General features: G+C 41.5%; 1 protein-coding gene across 1 annotated transcript in view; it reads right to left on the bottom strand.

Annotated features, from left to right (window-relative positions):
• Window positions 1-897: 897 nt before the first annotated feature.
• Window positions 898-18,312, bottom strand: part of LOC308094906 (uncharacterized protein) — a 101,227-nt gene continuing 83,812 nt past the window's right edge. Inside the window, exons 35-44 of the mRNA XM_080441729.1 lie at window positions 16,231-16,359; window positions 15,650-16,009; window positions 14,539-14,604; window positions 13,356-13,495; window positions 10,442-10,499; window positions 10,216-10,293; window positions 10,037-10,114; window positions 9,829-9,930; window positions 4,521-4,583; window positions 898-4,234 (exon numbers count right to left, since the gene is read on the bottom strand). Coding sequence (XP_080297855.1) covers window positions 2,973-4,234; window positions 4,521-4,583; window positions 9,829-9,930; window positions 10,037-10,114; window positions 10,216-10,293; window positions 10,442-10,499; window positions 13,356-13,495; window positions 14,539-14,604; window positions 15,650-16,009; window positions 16,231-16,359 — 2,336 coding nt within the window. The 3' untranslated portion in view covers window positions 898-2,972. The remainder of the gene's footprint in view (window positions 4,235-4,520; window positions 4,584-9,828; window positions 9,931-10,036; window positions 10,115-10,215; window positions 10,294-10,441; window positions 10,500-13,355; window positions 13,496-14,538; window positions 14,605-15,649; window positions 16,010-16,230; window positions 16,360-18,312) is intronic.

Below are 18,312 nucleotides of genomic sequence, written 5' to 3'. Positions count from 1 at the left end.
TGTGATCGATTATGATTGAGTTACATGCGGGAGGGTTATGTGGGGAAAAGGTCATGTTCCTGAGGTATTTAAACAGGGGTAAAGGCAGAGAACAGGGCCTTTTTGGGCCTTGATTGATTCATTGAATACTTTATAGAGACAGAAATGTAAAACAGCACGAGTACAGTCAAACACTTTGTCTAAAAGGATATATATATATATATATATATATATATATATATATATATATAATATATATATATTATTATTTTTTAGATCGTGTCAAAGGTCATGTCATGTAGCCACGGGATCTGACATGAATTTTGACCTGATGGTCGAGATTAAAGTTATCCCCTGAGCAAGCAGGCAGGCTCTATTAGCTCAATGGTAAAAAATGGCAACACTTGCGCAGGAAACCGGGTTCAAATCCAGGGTAGAAGAGGAAAGTTACATCTTCAAGACCGGGAACGCTTCTGTGTCATTTTAGATTAGAATAGCAGATCAACAAGCTTGTAGCGTGGCGACAAGCTTGTAGATCTGCTATTTTTGAAAAATGTGTACAAATCTTTGAATATACTGTATGTATATATTTTCGAAGCGAACATGTGTAACTCAAATCTTTGCTTCTGGGGGTCCCTGGAACAAATGTTTTGAGATGGGGGTCCGTGGCCAAATACATATAATTTTGGGGGTCCTTGATATGAAAAGGTTTGATCGGTCTCAGGCCTTAATGGGTTAAACAGATAAAGGTCCTGTACTTGCTTCAGTATTCAGTATATACTATCATTACACTGTATTGCAGACCAAAACCCCAAACGTTACTTTTGAAATGAAATATAATAGCCTATATAAGAAAAATACAACTTAAAATGTATCAAATGAGTTCATCGTGCATCATCAAATTGATTGATTGAATACTTTATTAGTCAGAAATGCAAACAGCTCGTGGTACAGTCAGACATTAAGGCTAAATGGATAACACAAAAAAAGTCCTGGGGACTTGTTTCCATTGTGGTCCTATACATATTCAATTCATCAACATAGAAAATAACACAATAATACGTGTCATCAACAAATACAAAACACTATAATGTATAAATGATAATCAGTGCGTATATTGACATTACTAAAAAAAATAGCAAGCAAATCCCCTTATCTTTCATCCATTATTAATAAAAAAATATCATAAAAATGTTCATAAAATGTCTTAATGGTCCTTTAAATATCCCTACAAAATATATTCCAATGTAATCCAAGAGTATCCAACAAGAAACCAAAATATTCTGTATGTCCAAAGGAAAAACAAGCATTCCTCAAAAGTTCCAAAATAATAATATTCTCTCACCCAGCCTCTGTCAGCAGGCTCCAGGAGATTCCTTTGTTGTTTTCTGATTCAGTCCATATTCCCCATCAGAACATCCTAATGTTTCAATAATGGTTCCCTTATTTATGACACAAGTTTATCAAGTTCAATGTTAAACGATTTAAAGCTCTGATTTTGGACTAAGGAAGGCTGTGATGACATGAGTTTATTTGACCAAACACACCAAACACTCTTTACACACCTCTTTCCTTGTACCTCACTTCCTGGAACTACCTGTTATAACCTCTTGGAACTTTGACAGAGCCTGCTGATTTTTCTCGCTCCAAAAGTCACTAAAGGCACTTTGTGGGTGCAATACAATTTGTACAACACATTGGACAACAGTTTTTCGTTTCGTTCTCTGCAGTATCTCTGCATTGAACCGTAAATAAAAAATAAGAAAAGAAAAACAAACAATGCAAAGAGCTCTCTCCTCTCTCTGCTCCTTGAGAAGCAAGTATAATGACTTTGGGATGCAATCGATTTTGGAAAATGGACACTGAGGCAGACATTATGCAAGGCTTTAGAGAGGTTAGGTCAAAGATTAATTGGTTAATTTATGAAGATAGACCATCCCAATTGGAGCCACTAGAGGCGAAATGGTACACAAATCCGACAAATGGTATCCTAAGTGGGCGCAAGCATCTGATGGAAAATCTCGCAAACGTCCAATGTTTACTGGTGCTATATATCCCGTGAGAGTGTGTTGCTGGGACAGAGAAAGGTTGAAAATAAAGTACATTTTCTCCTGCTGTGTCTCTCTGAAAAAAGCCATTTTAGTATGAAAATCTTGAGAATATTGTGTGGCTTGTTGCGATCGGGTCCAATATTTAGTTCAGTGACCATGGGGTTAAAGAATGGTTCAGAAGCTGTGTTCACGTTCACTCTTCCATTGGAATGAATTGATTGCACCAATGTGAGACAATTAGGAGAGTAAAGTAAACTACAAAAGGTAACTACAGTAGGACATAAGATTAAACCGTGGCTGAAGAATAAATGCAAAGCACCAGTGGGTGTTATAAGACAGTGGTTCTCAACCTTTTCAGGCCGTGACCCCCGAAAATAATCATATTTTAACTGGGGACCCCCCCCCCCTGACAAGCACTTGGAATTGTAAGAGTTGAGGCATTACATTTTGTTTGACTCGGTTCCACAGATACATTTTGTGAAAATAGCCGATCTACAAGCTCACAGTTGGGATCTTGTAGATCAGCTTGTAGATCGGCTATTTTCAAACGTTTTGCCTCTTTCTTATACTAGTTGACAATTTGGCCAATGTTTAATTTTTTAAAGATATTTGTTGGCTTTTTGCCTTTTTTATTGATAGATTACAGTAGGCTGACGGGAAATGGGGGAGAGATGGGGGGATGACACGCAGCAAAGGTCCTCGGGATCGGAGTCGAACCCGCGACACGCTGCTAGGCTGGATTACCAGCCTATAGGTGCCCAGACGGTTATGCCAACCGTCTGGACCACAATTTGGCCTTTTTGGGGGGTTTTCTTTTTTTGATGTATTAAAAAGGTCATAAATTGTCACTTCACTGTCATCTGGGGACCCCCCCCCAACATCGTCCCGACCCACAGTTTGAGAACCACTGTTATAAGAGACGACGTTACCCATGGGACATTATTATTGCGGCTGCCGTAGTCTTTGCACGTCGAGCCAGGCTTCTGCAGTTGGAATCGTGGTATAGGTGCCTCCAAGGCCAAACATCCCATCCTGTCCCACACCTTGCTGAGGGGGAGTAGAACCATCACTGTAGCTTATATACTGCTCCGGAGCTGGGTGAATACCTGCAGGCTCGGTTCTGTACATAAGTCCATTTGTGAAATAAAGACGGTCACGTTCGAAATAAGAGTTCTGGGTGACTTGACCGTAAGGATTAACTGGGGTGCCATTATAGTAGCCTGCAGCTGGCAGGGAGTCACAGGGGCTTACTGATGCTGACGTGGGCTGGTTGGAACCCGCCGTGGTGTTATATATGCTAGCCTGCAATACTGAGTTTGGAATAACGACTGTGAGCGGGGTGGCGCTGGGTTCAACCAAGCTCATGTCGAGATTATAGTCCAGCTGTGGGTGGGAGGTAGCAGGACTGTCTTCACCTGCAGGGCTGGCTGCTCCGTAGTGGCTCTGGAACTGCCGGCACTCGTAGTTCATGATGTCGTCATCGTCTGCAGGTTCGGTGGGCTTCGTGCGACTTTCAGAGGTTTGGGTGGACGTTGATGTCAGGACCCCAATCTCAGTAGCGTATTCAGGGCTTGCTCGGCTGGGAGATAATAGGCCCATCGCTAATCGTTTGGCTTTCAGCAAAGACTTTAAGACTCTAAACCTCACTTCGCTAGAGGGCAGATCGTTGCTGGCTGCAGGGGACGGGGCGACAGTGGTCGCAGAGTTCACCTTAAGCGGTGGCAAGGATTGTTTAGTGCCAGACAGGGTGGACTGAAGAAGGTCAGGCTGTGGCTCACGTTTAAGCAGTGAAGACTCTATGATCCAAGGTGTGGTTGACGTCTCGGTCTCAGTAGATGCATCTGAGACTGGATTTGTTGGAGGGCATTCGAGGTTCAGCTCTAATTCTGTCGCATACTGCACATGTGAAGGCTCACGGTGTGGCAGTTGAGGAACCAGAGTTGTAGGTGCTGATGTGCTTTCTATTTTCACTCTGACCTCTTGGTTTTGGGGAGAGGGACACTGACTGGGTTCTACTTTCACTCTGACCTCTTGGTTTTGTGGAGAGGGACACTGGCTGGCAGTTGATAAGACGCTTGAACAAGGACCTGAAGAGCCGCCACACGTGCCACTGACATCGGGAGACTTTTTTCTCCGTTTGATCGTCTCTGCATCTCCATTCGATGACACGTAATCCAAACCATGTTTCACTGCTTTTGTCATTTCTGGGGGGAGAAAAAAAAACAAGGATATGTTAGGATATATACAGTACCAGCCCTACAGTAGGTAGGCAACCCGGCCTGGCGGAGATCTGCTCTCAGAGGAGCGCACTTTTCTAGTTTTTACATATCAGATACCTTTTATAAATCATTAATGTAAATAAGAAATAAAAGCGGCCCAAGGGAACTCAACATTTTATATTGTGTCGAAAGGATCAATTCCATTAAGTCGGGTTAGCCAGCCTATCAGAAAATCAAAACAAGTTGTGTTCCAGTAAGCGTCAGTATTTACCAGTATGTCCAGAGAAACAGCTGTGGGTGTGGTCTTCCTGTATAACCTCCTGTTTAATGGTGACTGGAAACAGCAGAGAGACAAGACCAATTAGACATGGTTTTATATTCAACATTCTTTTTTTTCCCCCTAAATTTTTCATCCCACGATTATTGTAACCCATTTTTTTCACCCAGTGCCAATTGCCTAAGCTGTAATCCTAGGCGCTACTCTCCCTCTGCCAGCCTGGGGAGAACGCCTAACTGAGCTCATGCTTCCTTCAATGCATGAGGAGTGAGCAAGTCACTTCTTATCACCCGACAAGGGGGAGTTTCCCCGGTAGGACGTAGCGCGTGGAAGGAACGCGTTATTCCAACCCAGTTCCTTTCCCGTCCATCAGGTGCCCCGACTGACCAGGGGGAGGCAGTATAGAGGATTACTGCATGTTTTTTCTGAGAGTACCTACCCTAGGGGAGAACATGCAAACTCCACACCGGCGGGACACTGATACAGGCCCTTACGCCCACACCCCACCTAGGGTATGGGCACTGACTGAGCTTGGGTTGAGCACTGTGGATTGATAAGCTTAACTCGCTCTTAACTTTTTCAATGCAAAGCCTATGGTAGTCTTAACTCACTACGGATGCAATACCGTGTTCGGCCACTGTATAATCTCTATGGTAAGTCTGTGGCGCTGTTCCTCACTCTGCCAGCCAATCAAAGGCTAGCTCAGTTTTGCAAAAGCAGCCATCTTGTTTTTAGCTCTTATGCGGACAGGACCCCAGACTGGCAAATATGTTTGTATTTAACGATAGAACGCAAAAGTACTCTACTAAACACGTGCATGACATAGTACGTTTAGTCAGAATGCTGTGTTGGCCTAGCCTGGCTCCACCCCCTGAATCCTTTGCCTAGCATTCAGGGTCTGGTGACGCTTCCGAAGGCGGGTGTTCCTCGGTTGAAAATCTGACCGACGAATCGGGATCGGGACAATCCAGTATGAACCAATCGCGTTGGTTCATAGTGGAGTCCCACTTTGGCCACGCCCCCATCTCAGAACTCCGCTGCATTGAGAGGGCTTTCAGACTGAATAATGGAGTGAAACGAAATGAAAATTCAGGCTGAGTGTCAGGCTAGTGTTGGCCATGTTTGATTAAGAAAATGGTCACGGAACGTACATTTTCAATGGGTTCCAATTGGCTTTTCAGTTTGCATATCCGGTCTTGAGCGAATACGGAAACAGTTTTGTGTTTTCGTGTATGTGGGAGTGAAGATTACCGGAAGATACGGGTACTTAGACACAGGCGTTTTAATTTGTTACATCCATGGCCGTGGGGTCAGCACTTCGTATATTTGAACTTTGACCGTTTATGTAGATGTACGGGTGGTAAATGTAAATGATTATTGCATTTGATTTTGTTCCTTACACACAACAAAGGTAAGTCGCTTGTTTTGGATGAATGAAAAGTTTACTGATGCATGTTCATGTTGTCTTGTGTTATTTGGGGATGGATAAAATGGCAAAATGCCCAACTTGTAATGTTTGACCCATTTAATCTCTGGTTGTTTGCAGTCATTTGTGCTGGTTAATTACTGTCGTTGGGTATTAGAACACAGATAATAATAATAATAATAAACTTTATTTGTATAGCACTTTTCATGACATGAAATACAGCTCAAAGTGCTTTACAGAGCAAGAATACAATTACAGAAAAAGTACAACTAATTTAACAATAAAGCAAAAAAGAAAAGCAAAAGCATAAAACAACATTAAAATAAAAGCAAAAAAGGCAGTGAATCAGGCAAAACAGTGAGGACATGATGGACAATGGTCATTGTGGTGTTTTGATTGATGTGTAAACACAGATGATCATTACATTCAAAGCTGTTGGGGCACATTGTAGTAGTGGCATGTTGCATGTTAATCAGTCACCTTCATTATATAAACTTCACTTTAAATATAGGTGTTACCAGTGGTGGAAAAAGTACTCAAATGTCTTATTTAAGTAAAAGCATCAATACTGCAATTCAGAAGTACTCCGTTACAAGTAAAAGTCCGGAATTCTAAATTTGTAAAAGTACAAAAGTATTGGTATCAAAATGTACTTAAAGTACCAAAAGTAAAAGTGCTAAAATATTTGAAAATAGCAGATCTACAAGCTCACAACGCGTCGCGACGCGTTGTGAGCTTGTAGATCGGCTATTTTCAAATAGCCTAGGTATAAAATAGGGCTAAAGTGGTTAATGTATGTTTCATAATATAATAATTTATATCTGAAAAGTAACTAGTAACTAAAGTTTTCAAATAAATATAGTGGAGTAAAAGTACAATATTTGCCTCTGAAATGTAGTGGAGTAGAAGTAAAAGTATTGGAAATTGGAAATACTCAAGTACAAGTACAAATACCTCAAAATGTTACTTATGTACAGTACTTAAGTAAATGTACTTAGTTACTTTTCACCACTGGGTGTTACATGAAAATACGATTGCTTTTACTAGTAAATGTAGGTATTGTTGGACTAATGATTTCTATGTTCTGTACACCTGTACTTGTTCTGGCCAGTGAATTTCTGTAGTTCTCCCCCTCCCCCATTCACTCACTGTCATTCAACCATACTGTCTGGTTGTACCGTTTATGTTGAGCTTGCATTGTCTTGTAGGGGAGACCACAGACAAAAGTAACACTTTTTGTATTTGCCTTCATAATTCACAGACTACTTACTACTAATATTCTAGTCATCTTTTGCTATAACAAACATATGTATGTGCCCTAATTGATAATAACATTTTTAAGCTTTCACTAATAAGGACAAGACTAAAATATTAATTTGAATGCAATGAGTCACAGTGTTACAATTGCCCCCGTGACGGGGGCAGTTGTAACAGTGGTTGGGGGCAATTGTAACACTGTAAAAATAAGTCATATTAACATACTTTATCTCAAATAAAAGCACATCACTAAGTAATATGTATTTTCTATAATTCAACATTTTTACTTACGAATGTTTTATATACATAATTACAATTATTTTGTATTTTTATTCGAATTATTTTATTTTTCAATTTAGTTTTTTCAAATGTATGTCTATTTTTTATTTTAAAGTATTTTTACTTTGAAATGTAGTGACATTTAGTGAAATATGTTCATTTACTAACAAAAGTATGTAATCCCAGACAAAAAATCTGCTTGCATTGAAAACACTTTGCTACAATTGCCCCCGATGGGGCAACCATGATAAAATCCCATATTCTAGCTAGAAACACCTATACTAGCATAGGCTGCTGACGTTAATTTTTGACCAATAACATAGAGATACAATTCATCTAAGTTTAAATTAGCTGACATCTTATCTTTAGACAGCAGAAGGAAAATACTGTACACTCAAAATCTGTTTTTTGTTGAAAACTTTTGCTGAGATGAAATTATCATTCTATCCTTCCATAGGCAGAGAGAGGACCCTACTGAGCATGTGCACAAGAAGTCTCACCCCTCTAGCTTATTTCTAATTAGAATCATTGAGTGTGTTACTTTTGCCCCCTGTTACTTTTGTCCCTTGTCTCCCCTACATGTGATAAACATTTGCTGTGGTTTCCCCCAGTGATGGAGAGAAATAGTCAAATTAATCATCATGTTTTACTACTACCACTGTTTTACTTCTATCTTTTAAATGTTTAAATCTTGTATATCTTATTATTATCCACACTGTTGAGGAAGCTTTAAGTGCCCTGTGTGTCTGTGACAATAAACACAATTAATCATTGTAGGTTTGGCCAAAATCACACTTGATTTGTCCCACCTCTCCTTCCATGCACCCCCCCTCCACCCTTTACATGACCTATCTCACAGCTGGATGAAACATATGTACACATGCATGCTTTTTTGAACACCTTTCAATCTATATCATTTTGGGCGAAACAAGAAAAAAAAAATCATACAGTACATACAAATAATTTTAAAGTTCCCATTTATTAAGGATATGTATGGCCTGTGTTAACCATATTTTTATTTTTATTGTTTATTTTCATTATTGGTTCCGTCATTGTCAATTAGGGTTTCTTTGTATATTTCAGTTGCATATTTAAGTTATTTGCAGGGATCTGTGGCAAATGTTTGTTTTTTAGTTTTTTACATAACATAACATTATAATATAGTTCTTATTTTGAGCATAAGACCCAATTACTGAGTGTCAGTCTCTGGGGTTTCTTTAGAATATGCATGACACTGATTTACTATGACGCTATGGCACATTAGGAGTCCACTAGGACGGTGGTTCTCTAACTTTTTATCTTCAAATAACTCTGAGAGTGCACAAATGGGTTTGGTTCCATTTGTGCACTCTCAGGGTTACAGACCTGTAAAGGTAATTTAAGGCTATAGCTCTTTATGTGTTTCTGGTAATATTATTGTCTGCTCATTTGTATGTCCATGGCAAAAATAGAATTTTGACAAAAATGTCCACCACAAGCCAGCAGTGAAGTTTACCATTTGTTGAGGCCCATGATATAAACTGTGTTGTGAATAAAGCCTAAACTATAATGTGGGACACAAGCCATCTCTCATAGCCCTGGGCATTTACAGAGCTATGAATCACAAGCCATGGCTTGACTCGCACACTATATAATCATAATATAATTAAGAATATCAACTTGTTTCAAAATAAATATGTCTAATGTAAATCTAATACTTTCTCTTCTTCATTTGTGATAGGCAAACATGCACAGAAGAATGTCCTATTCCCCTGGAAGAGTACATGTTACTTTCCGGTCTCAACTGGTCTCAACAAAACAGAGAGTGGAGGCCAAAGCCCAGAGAAAGAGGAAACTCCCAGACACTCAACCTAGCGGACGACTTTGCCGTTTCTGCCACCAGGGCCTCAAGCAGGGCCCAAACAGTCCGCATATCCATACTGGGTTTCCAGGAGTGACTGGGAAGTACATTTACTGTCCATCAAAAGTGCTTTCATTGTACAAAGACAAAGGCATGGCAAAGGAGATGTCATGGATGGAATTCCAACAATCCTCCTTCTATGCCATGGAGAAGGATACTGTAGGTGGACAGCAGAAAGGAAGAAATGAGAGATATGCCAACTGTTTTGATGTGTGCTGGCCTCAAAGTGGGCCTACTGCGGTAGGCTGGACCTCCTGTTGACTGGACATTGATACTACAGGGCCTTTGCGTTTGGAAAACCTGATGCGATTCTATTGGCTGTCAGTGAGTGACGACTATACACGTCTCGCCGAGGCGACAGCGCTTACCGACTGCGCCACCTTGCCGGCCATTTATATTCAGCATTCTATGTATTGGCCATTAATGTTGACCTCACACACCTGTTAGGATTGAGTTGTGAGTGTTCAGGGTTGAGAGAGGCTCTGGGCGTGGTCTGTCTGACATCTGCTCTGGGACCGTCTTCACAATGTTGCCTGTCGCTTCTGAATTGGGAACAACGATGATAAAGATGATGAACTTCAACAGTGGTCTCTAGCTGGGACATATCTGTATTTTGTGTGTGATGTTGGTTCCTTTAGTCAGTATTACCATTATCTCTGCTCTTGTCTGCCTCTGGTGGCCTGGATGACTCCACTGTGTGAGGAGGGTCTTGTGAACTCTGCTGGTCTGTTCAACAGAAGGCAGAACGACGACATGTTGTCCATCTCACTCCAACATTGTTTTAGTGGAACATAAAGCTTACATCTGTAGATGGGAGAGGTTCTCACCTGGTGGTTGTTGGGCGGCAGGTGGACAGGAGGAGGTCAGATTCTGTTGTCTCCAGATGTCCTCCAGTATGTGGATGCCTACAGACAACAATCAATCCACTACAGTTACAAGCTACCACGCATTCAAGGACCATAGAGCTGTGAATAGACATTGACATTTAGTGACACTGATACAATCCTTTAAACCTCAAGTAAAAAAAAAAAGGAAAAGCAAATTAAGAACTACCTTCACTGAATGGAGCCGCTTGGACACGATGATATGAGTTCTCGTCAAGCGGTATAACCTTGACAAGAGAAAACATTACAAGAGGTAAAACATAAATAATATTATAGTTAAAGCCAGACTCGGGCGATACAAGTTTAAAAATCCAAACAGATATTTAAATAAGTCTGCATCACACACAGGAGAAATGTCTCTCTAATCTCAAACAAATAAAGATGCATCACACACTACACAATATTGCTCTCAGGTGGCGCAGTGGTAAAGTGCCTGCCCTAGCCTGGTTCCAAACCATAGACCCCACCCACTCTCTGAGTGGACTGCCTCTTGGTCTGGTGTTGAAATGTGAGCCTAGGACTTTCTTCAATACCAAAAAGTACCGTCCAATGAGAGTAGGAGGTGGGGGTGGGTCTAACGACAAGCCAAACAGCGAATATCTGCTAAAACAAGCTGTGCGATGATGTCAGATATAGGCGGATCCGTGGATCTCTTGTGATTGGTTTAGGGAAATTCCCTCCCCCTGGTAATCGTCGACACTGCAGCCAATTTCAGACTGATAATCAGGCTATGCCTGCCCACCACCGCCGCAGAGGTTGTGGGTTCAAATCCACTGTGGTGCATCCGGCTTTGTCGAGCGTCTATATCAGTGGTTCTCAAACTTTTTCATGTCAAGGGGCCCCAAAATGATATGTATATGGCTGCGGACCCCCACCCCATCTCAAAAATATTTTGTGCCAGGGATTTTTCAAAAACAGCAGATATACAAGCTCATAGCGTAGCATCGAGTGCCGCACCATGAGCTTGTATATGTGCTATTTTTGAATAACCAAAGTATAAAATATGGTTAGAGTGGTTAAAAGGATTGTGACGCTATATCAATTTCAATATATCAACACATTTTGCTGGGGGACACTTTGAGAACAAATGGTCTATCTATACGAACACAATTGGCCGGTGTTCGGGGGAGGGAGATAATTGTCACTGCACATAATCCTATGGGCTGGGGGGCGGGGCACCTGTCAGCAGGTAGTGTTGGGCGGGAGGAGTAGGACCAAAAGCTCTACGTCCTCCTGGTGGGGCCTCCTCACTGGCAGGTGAGTCAGTAGGACACCAGTGACAACGCAGCAATGTGTGTGGGGAGGAATCAATTGGCATAAAGAGAAAAAAGGGGTGAAGTACTGAGAGAAACTTTTGCTCTTTCTTCTGATTTCAGGGACATTTTAACCCATTGAGACCTGAAGCTGATTCTATATGTCTCCTGAATCTCAACAGTTTTCTGAAAAACATATGTTTCTATATCAGTGGTGCTCAATCTTTTTCATGTCAAGGACCCCCAAAATTATATGTATTTGGACGCGGACCCGCATCAAAATATCTTATTCCAGGGACCCCCCAGAAGCAAAGATTTGAGTTAAAAATGTTCGCTTTAAAATTATTTATATTCAAAGATTTGCACACATTTTCACGATTTTTCAAAAATAGCAGATCTACAAGCTCGTAGCGCGGCACTCGGTGCCGCGCTATGAGCTTGTATATCTGCTATTTTTGAATAGCCCAAAGTGTAAAATAATGCTTTTTTGCTCAAATCTAAAAATGACACAGTTCCAGGTCTTAATGGGTTAAATTGCAGGTGAGTTTTTTGCCCTTTGAACCTGTATAGTTCCATTACAGCTTTCAGAGGTTAACTTCATGGTACAGATCAAACTGGTTACCTTAGCGTCCACTTGGTTAAACTGCTCCTCTTTTGAGACTTTGTTGACAGCAACCTCAAAGTGAGCCATCTTCTGTTTCACGTCATGTTCTGTTTTCAAGTCATCCTGACTGCAGAAAGCCATTATATTGGTGTCCTAACACAGACATACAGAAGTCATTTCATTTCATGAAGCGATCTGCTGCCCAACACAGCCACTTCTGAACTGTAATATTTGTGAATGTTTAAGGCCCTAGCAAATGGAAAGCGGAACCGGAACAGTGAGCCCCTGACAACACACTGGGAATATTTAAAATATATATATGCATTTGCTTTATCTTTTATATTTGATTTCATGGTTACATTTATTTTACAAATGAGGAGCCAAAGAATAAATATTTATTTCAATTACAAACACAACAAATTGATACAAAACCTGCGATAGCCAGTCATTTTGGGGACAAACAATAAGTTGAAGGGTACATTTTGGGTTCAAATCATGTACACTTTGCATTATTTCTGACCATGCTGCACTTCGAATGGCCCTTTTCAATAAAAAAACCCCACAATCCTTCAATCTGTAGTGTTGATGACACAAGGTCTACCAGTTAGACACACCGCTGAAAAGCTGAATAGCGTTGTTGATGCCCTAGCCTCGATCTCCTTTATTTTTTAGTTTTGCTAAAAAATAAAAGCCTGGACCAGCGAGTCGGTGTTCCGGGTATAGGAAGTGTTTCATTTCCCCAACCAACCAGAGTGCAGTGGGCGTCGTTCGTAATGTTGTGTTGACGGGGCGGGGGCTGATGGACAGATCGGTGAACCAATGGGATCACACGCATTCTCTCTCTGGAGATGTTAAACCCGCCCCTCTATGCCAGATATGAGCCACGCTAGGGCAGTCTATTGATGCCCTGACTGGCTATGAGGTCACAAACAATCAGTTTTGTTTTGTTTAGGTGGGTTAACGTCAACATCGTTTTTTATGACATATCCAGCTGTAAGGCTGCCTACCGGGGAAACTAACCCCTGTCAGGTGATAAGAAGAGGCTTGCTAGCTCTCATGCATTGAAGGAGGCATGAGCTCGGCTCTAGGCTCTCCCTAGGCTGGCAGAGGGAGTGTAGCGCCCAGGATTACTTAGACAGTTGGCACTGGGTGAAAAAGCTGGGTTACAAAATAGTGGGATAAAAAAATAGAAAAAAAAGAAGAAGAAGAGTGTCATGGCAAATTACAATGTAGTCGTGGATGTGATCAAAGCTGAGGAGATGTTTGATGATCTTAGTGTCGGTTAGAGTGAGTTTGCAGACGGTGCAGAGATATAAGCGTCTGTTAGTCTGCTCCTCACAGCTGCATTCCACCAGGTGCTCCAGACCTGCAGGGAGGAGAAGGTGCAACAGAGTCAGTGGCGTAAAGTAACTAAGTAAATTTACTTAAGTACTGTACTTAAGTACATCACTTTTGAGGAATTTTCACTTCACTGGAGTGTTTCCAATTTTCAGTACTTGTACTCCTACTCCACTACATCTCAGAGGCAAATATTCTACTTTTACTCCACTACAAGTATTTGAAAACTTGTTACTAGTTACTAATTACTTTGTAGATTATGATTATTGTTACAAAACATACATTAACCACTTGAGCCCTATTTAAACTTAGGCTATTTTCAAAGGATTTGTATACATTTTAAAACAAATGTATAAAACAAATAGCACATTCTGCCTAATGAGTACTTTTACTTTTGGTACTTAAGTTTAAAGACCCTGTAAACAGGAAGTAGGCAAATAAGCAGTATTATGTATTCACATTTTGTCAGACCACAGAATAATGTGTTATAAAATATTATGGATAGTACAGTACTTGAGTAAATGTACTTAGTTACTTTACACCACACACACACACACACACACACACACACACACACACACACACACACACACACACACACACACACACACACACACACACACACACACACACACACACACACAAGTCAGGTGACTGAAGCCCAGCCTTTCCCCCTTTGATTTATTTCATAAAAACAATGAAAAACATAGATCATTATCTAAGTAAGTAAGTTTCACATTCTATTAATGACTTTAAATTTGTTGAGACTTAACATGGGCATCAACATGGGCATCAGCCTTTATGATGACTTTGAATGAAGACTTGAATTGACCAAATTACCCCATAAGTATAGTAGAATTTGAGAAATAGACATTTTAAATGTGTGGGTGCGTGTGTGACTTTTAACAGGATAAAAAGACGTGCTTTGAAGTCAAACTTCAGGTCTATTGAATTGGGACTTTTTTATGATGTAATATTTACTGAGGCTAAAATACTTGTTATTCTTGTAAATCATTGTTGACACCACTGCAACCAAATTTCAACTAAGTGCATAAGTGAACAAACACTCACCTACGACTTGATTTCTCTCCGCTTTTGACTGCGCCTTCAGGTAACTGGACAGACGGCTGATTTTCCCTGTGACGGTGACAGACAAGTGAAACGGAAAGGGAGACCTTTGTTATTCCCATGGGTTAAATTCAGTTTCAGCCTCACCTAGCTGATGGCTGCTCAGGTGGTTATGATGAGCGCTCAGGGGGGAGAATGGGGTTAAGTGTTTTTTTGCTCTGGGACACATCGACACTAGCCTGGGATCAATACCATTTTCGGGTTTCTGATCCGGTCGGGAGCGCGTCATCAGGCAGCCGGAACCCACACGGCCGGAACCAAGGGTGCTGGTATCACCCCAAATAATTCCCTGCGATCAAGGGCATTATAATTTTAGGGCCTACCCAATAAAACCCTTGATGCGGCATAGTTTAGCTTATAGGAATAGTTTGTTTGGTATATTCATCCCTTATTCCGACTAGTAGCGACTGGCGAGACTAAACTATATATCGATTTAGTACTTAAATGCTAACAGGGGGAACCAAAACAAAGCGGCGCCAAAAAGCCGGAACCTCCACACCCGGAACCATGCATGGGTGCAAATAGACGATGATGGGTCAGAAAAAGAAACTGAAAACAGGATAAAATCGTCTGACAACTAACAACTTGTTTAGCTTTTCAATCAATTGGCCTCTTCCTCGCCTTTTTTCTCCTCTTCTGGAGATTGTACAATGATGTTCAAGATCATCAAAATTGGATGGTCCGTACATTTACCGTCAGGTTGATGTGAAGGTTCATTTAATACTTAAATGCTAACAGGGGGAACCAAAACAAAGCAGCGCAGAAAAGCCGGAACCTCCACACCCGGAACCACAGTTTTTTTTTCCCTTTTCTTTTTCCAGTAGGCGTGGCCTAAACCGGATCACACGGGCCATTTGATAACGAATACCAGGCTTTCCTCCGAAGAAGAAGAAAGTCTGGTGACGCGAGGTTTCTTCGACACATAGCCGGGGACCTTCTCTTTCCCAGACACCCTCTGCCCATTCGTTCACAAGTTAACCGATAGATAGAAACCTACACAGAAAGTAAAATATAAAATAAAATAAATAAATGAGGCGACTCGATCCACACATACCTGATGAATTGCTAAGGTGCAGTGGTTGCAAAAGAGGTTGCTGGTGTCCACTGTCTGGCTGTGTCATGTGGCCCTGAGGATCCCCTGGCTGTATCCTGGAATGATAATGAGCCGTTGACTGTGGCCTGGGGTCAGGAGAAGCCTTTGGCTGAGACCTGGGGTCAGGAAGAGCCCTTCGATTTCTCCTGGAGTCATCAGGAGACGTTGACTGTGTTCTGGAGTCCTGAGATGCCCTTTGCCGTGTCTTAGGGTCCTGAGAACTCTCTAGCTGAACATCACAGCTCTCTGGCTGGGTGTCAGTGGGGGGCATTGGTGAGGATTGTGAGCCAGCAACCAGTGGGCTTTGATTTGTTTCATTACCTATGAATAGAGGGAAGAGATGGAAGTCATAGTTGGTGGATGGGTGCAAATAGACGATGATGGGTCAGAAAAATAAACTGACAACAGGATAACATCGTCTGACAACTAACAACTTGTTTAGCTTTTCAATCAATTGGCCTCTTCCTCGCCTTTTCTCTCCTCTTCTGGAGATTGTACAATAATGTTCAAGATCATCAACATTGGATGGTTGGTACATTTACCGTCAGGGTGATGTGAAGGTTCATGTAAACCAGTTGACATGTCCTGGTGTTTCAGGCTCTCTGGTTGAGGATTAGTTGCAGAAGGTGACCCTCTCTGCCGTCCCAGGATGTCTTGTATTCTGGCTAAGGCTAAAAAGAAAGACCAATCATGTGCAAAATAAAAACCACGTCTCTGTGCTAAACACAGTCACTGTAAGGTTATTATAGTTAACTATGTAGTCGCATCAAGAGTGCTGAGAGAGAGTATTCACTCATAGCTGCCAATATATGGATTGTTCCATCCATCTTCAAAACCGCCATAATTAGACCTCTACTTAAAAAACAAACCTAAACCCACACACTCTAGCAAACTATAGGCCAATATCCAATCTCCCATTTATGTCCAAACTGCTGGAAAGAGTTGTTTCCAGTCAGCTTACAGCCTATCTCACAAACAATGACCTCTTTGACAGTTTTCAGTCCGGTTTCAGATCCCACCACTCCACAGAAACAGCACTGGTCATAATGACCTTTTAATGGAGATGGATGAAGACAGGACCTCTCTCCTCCTGCTCCTTGACCTTAGTGAACTTAACATCTGGTTGGTATCAGGGGTATTGCACTTGACTGGTAAATAACCAAATGTCAGATTACTCTACCGTCAAATAAAGTGTCCCACAGGGCTTCAGTCCTCGGTCCAATCCTCTTCCGTCTATATATGCTACCATTGGGGGACATCTTCCGAAAGTTTGGCATAAACTTCCACTGCTATGCAGACGTCACTCAATTGTACATCCCCATCACAGCAAATGACTCATCCAACCTTGAAAACCTCAAAACCTGTTTAACTGAGGTTAAGATTTGGATGACCAGCAGCTTCCTGCTCCTGAACTCTGGAAAATCTGAGATGGTGCTAGTCGGCCCAGCTAAACACACCCATATGCTCAATAACACAACTTTAAACCTTGATGGCTGTTCAATAACCCCACAAACCAACAGTCCGAAGTTTAGGAGGAGTTTTTGACCCCTCCCTATCCTTCACACACCATATTGAAAGCATCACAAAATCTGCCTTCTTCCATCTGCACAACTTAGCCAGAATTCGTCTAAAATACTCTCACTTCCCGATGCCGAAACCCTGGTCCATGCTTTCATCACTTCAAGAATAGAGTACTGTAATGCCCTCTTCTCGGGTTTACCATCAACAGCAACAAATGGCCTTAGACTAGTCCAAAATGCAGAAGCTAGAGTACTAACTACAAAAAGGAAATACGATCACATCACACCAACACTCATAGCACTACACTGGCCGCCGATACAGGCCAGAGCCGACTTCAAGGTACTGCTTCTGACCTATAAAGCCTTAAATGGACTCGCTCCATCTTACATGTCCAGTCTATGAACCTTATATCCCTGGACGACCACTACGCTCCCAGGATGCTGGTCTCCTCACAGTCACAACACATAATAAAATAACAGTTGGGGGCAGAGCATTCACACATCGTGCCCCCTATCTCTGGAATGCTCTCCCTCCAGCTGTTAGAGATGCCGACTCTTTGGGCATTTTTAAATCTGGGCTAAAAACCCATCTTTTTTTCCTTGCAATATGGTTCCCCGGTAGTTTTATTCATTGCTATGACCACCTCTTCTTGCCCTGTGGTTTATAACATTGTTTTACATTTTCCTTTCTTTTTTTTGCTAATCTGTCATTTTTTCAGCTGTGCACTGCTTGAGCCATGCACTGCCACATGGTAATTGTTTGACCATGCGTGCACATTTTACTATGTTTCTTTGCTACTGTGTTTTTGTGGTATGATGTTTTTGTTGTGAAGTGCACAGAGACCCCTTGGAGTGATGTTGCACTATAAATAAAAATAAACTGAAAAATAAACTGACATGTAATCCATGTAAACCATCAGAGTAAGGTCATAAGGTAGTTATGTAAGACACCGTAATAAATAATCAACTACAGTAACGATAACAAATGTTTTCCCTCTTACGTATAGCTTTTCCCAAGGGGGAGGTGGACAACATGATTTATACGTAGGTCTGAACTTTAATGGTGGAAAGGCACACATGGAGTTGTTTATTGCGTGTGGCGTT

The sequence above is a fragment of the Gymnoscopelus braueri genome (genome assembly GCF_963280865.1).
Source record: "Gymnoscopelus braueri genome assembly, chromosome: 11".
NCBI lineage: Eukaryota > Metazoa > Chordata > Actinopteri > Myctophiformes > Myctophidae > Gymnoscopelus > Gymnoscopelus braueri.
Note: the sequence above shows the minus strand (reverse complement) of the source record. Positions and strands in the feature narration are given on the sequence as shown.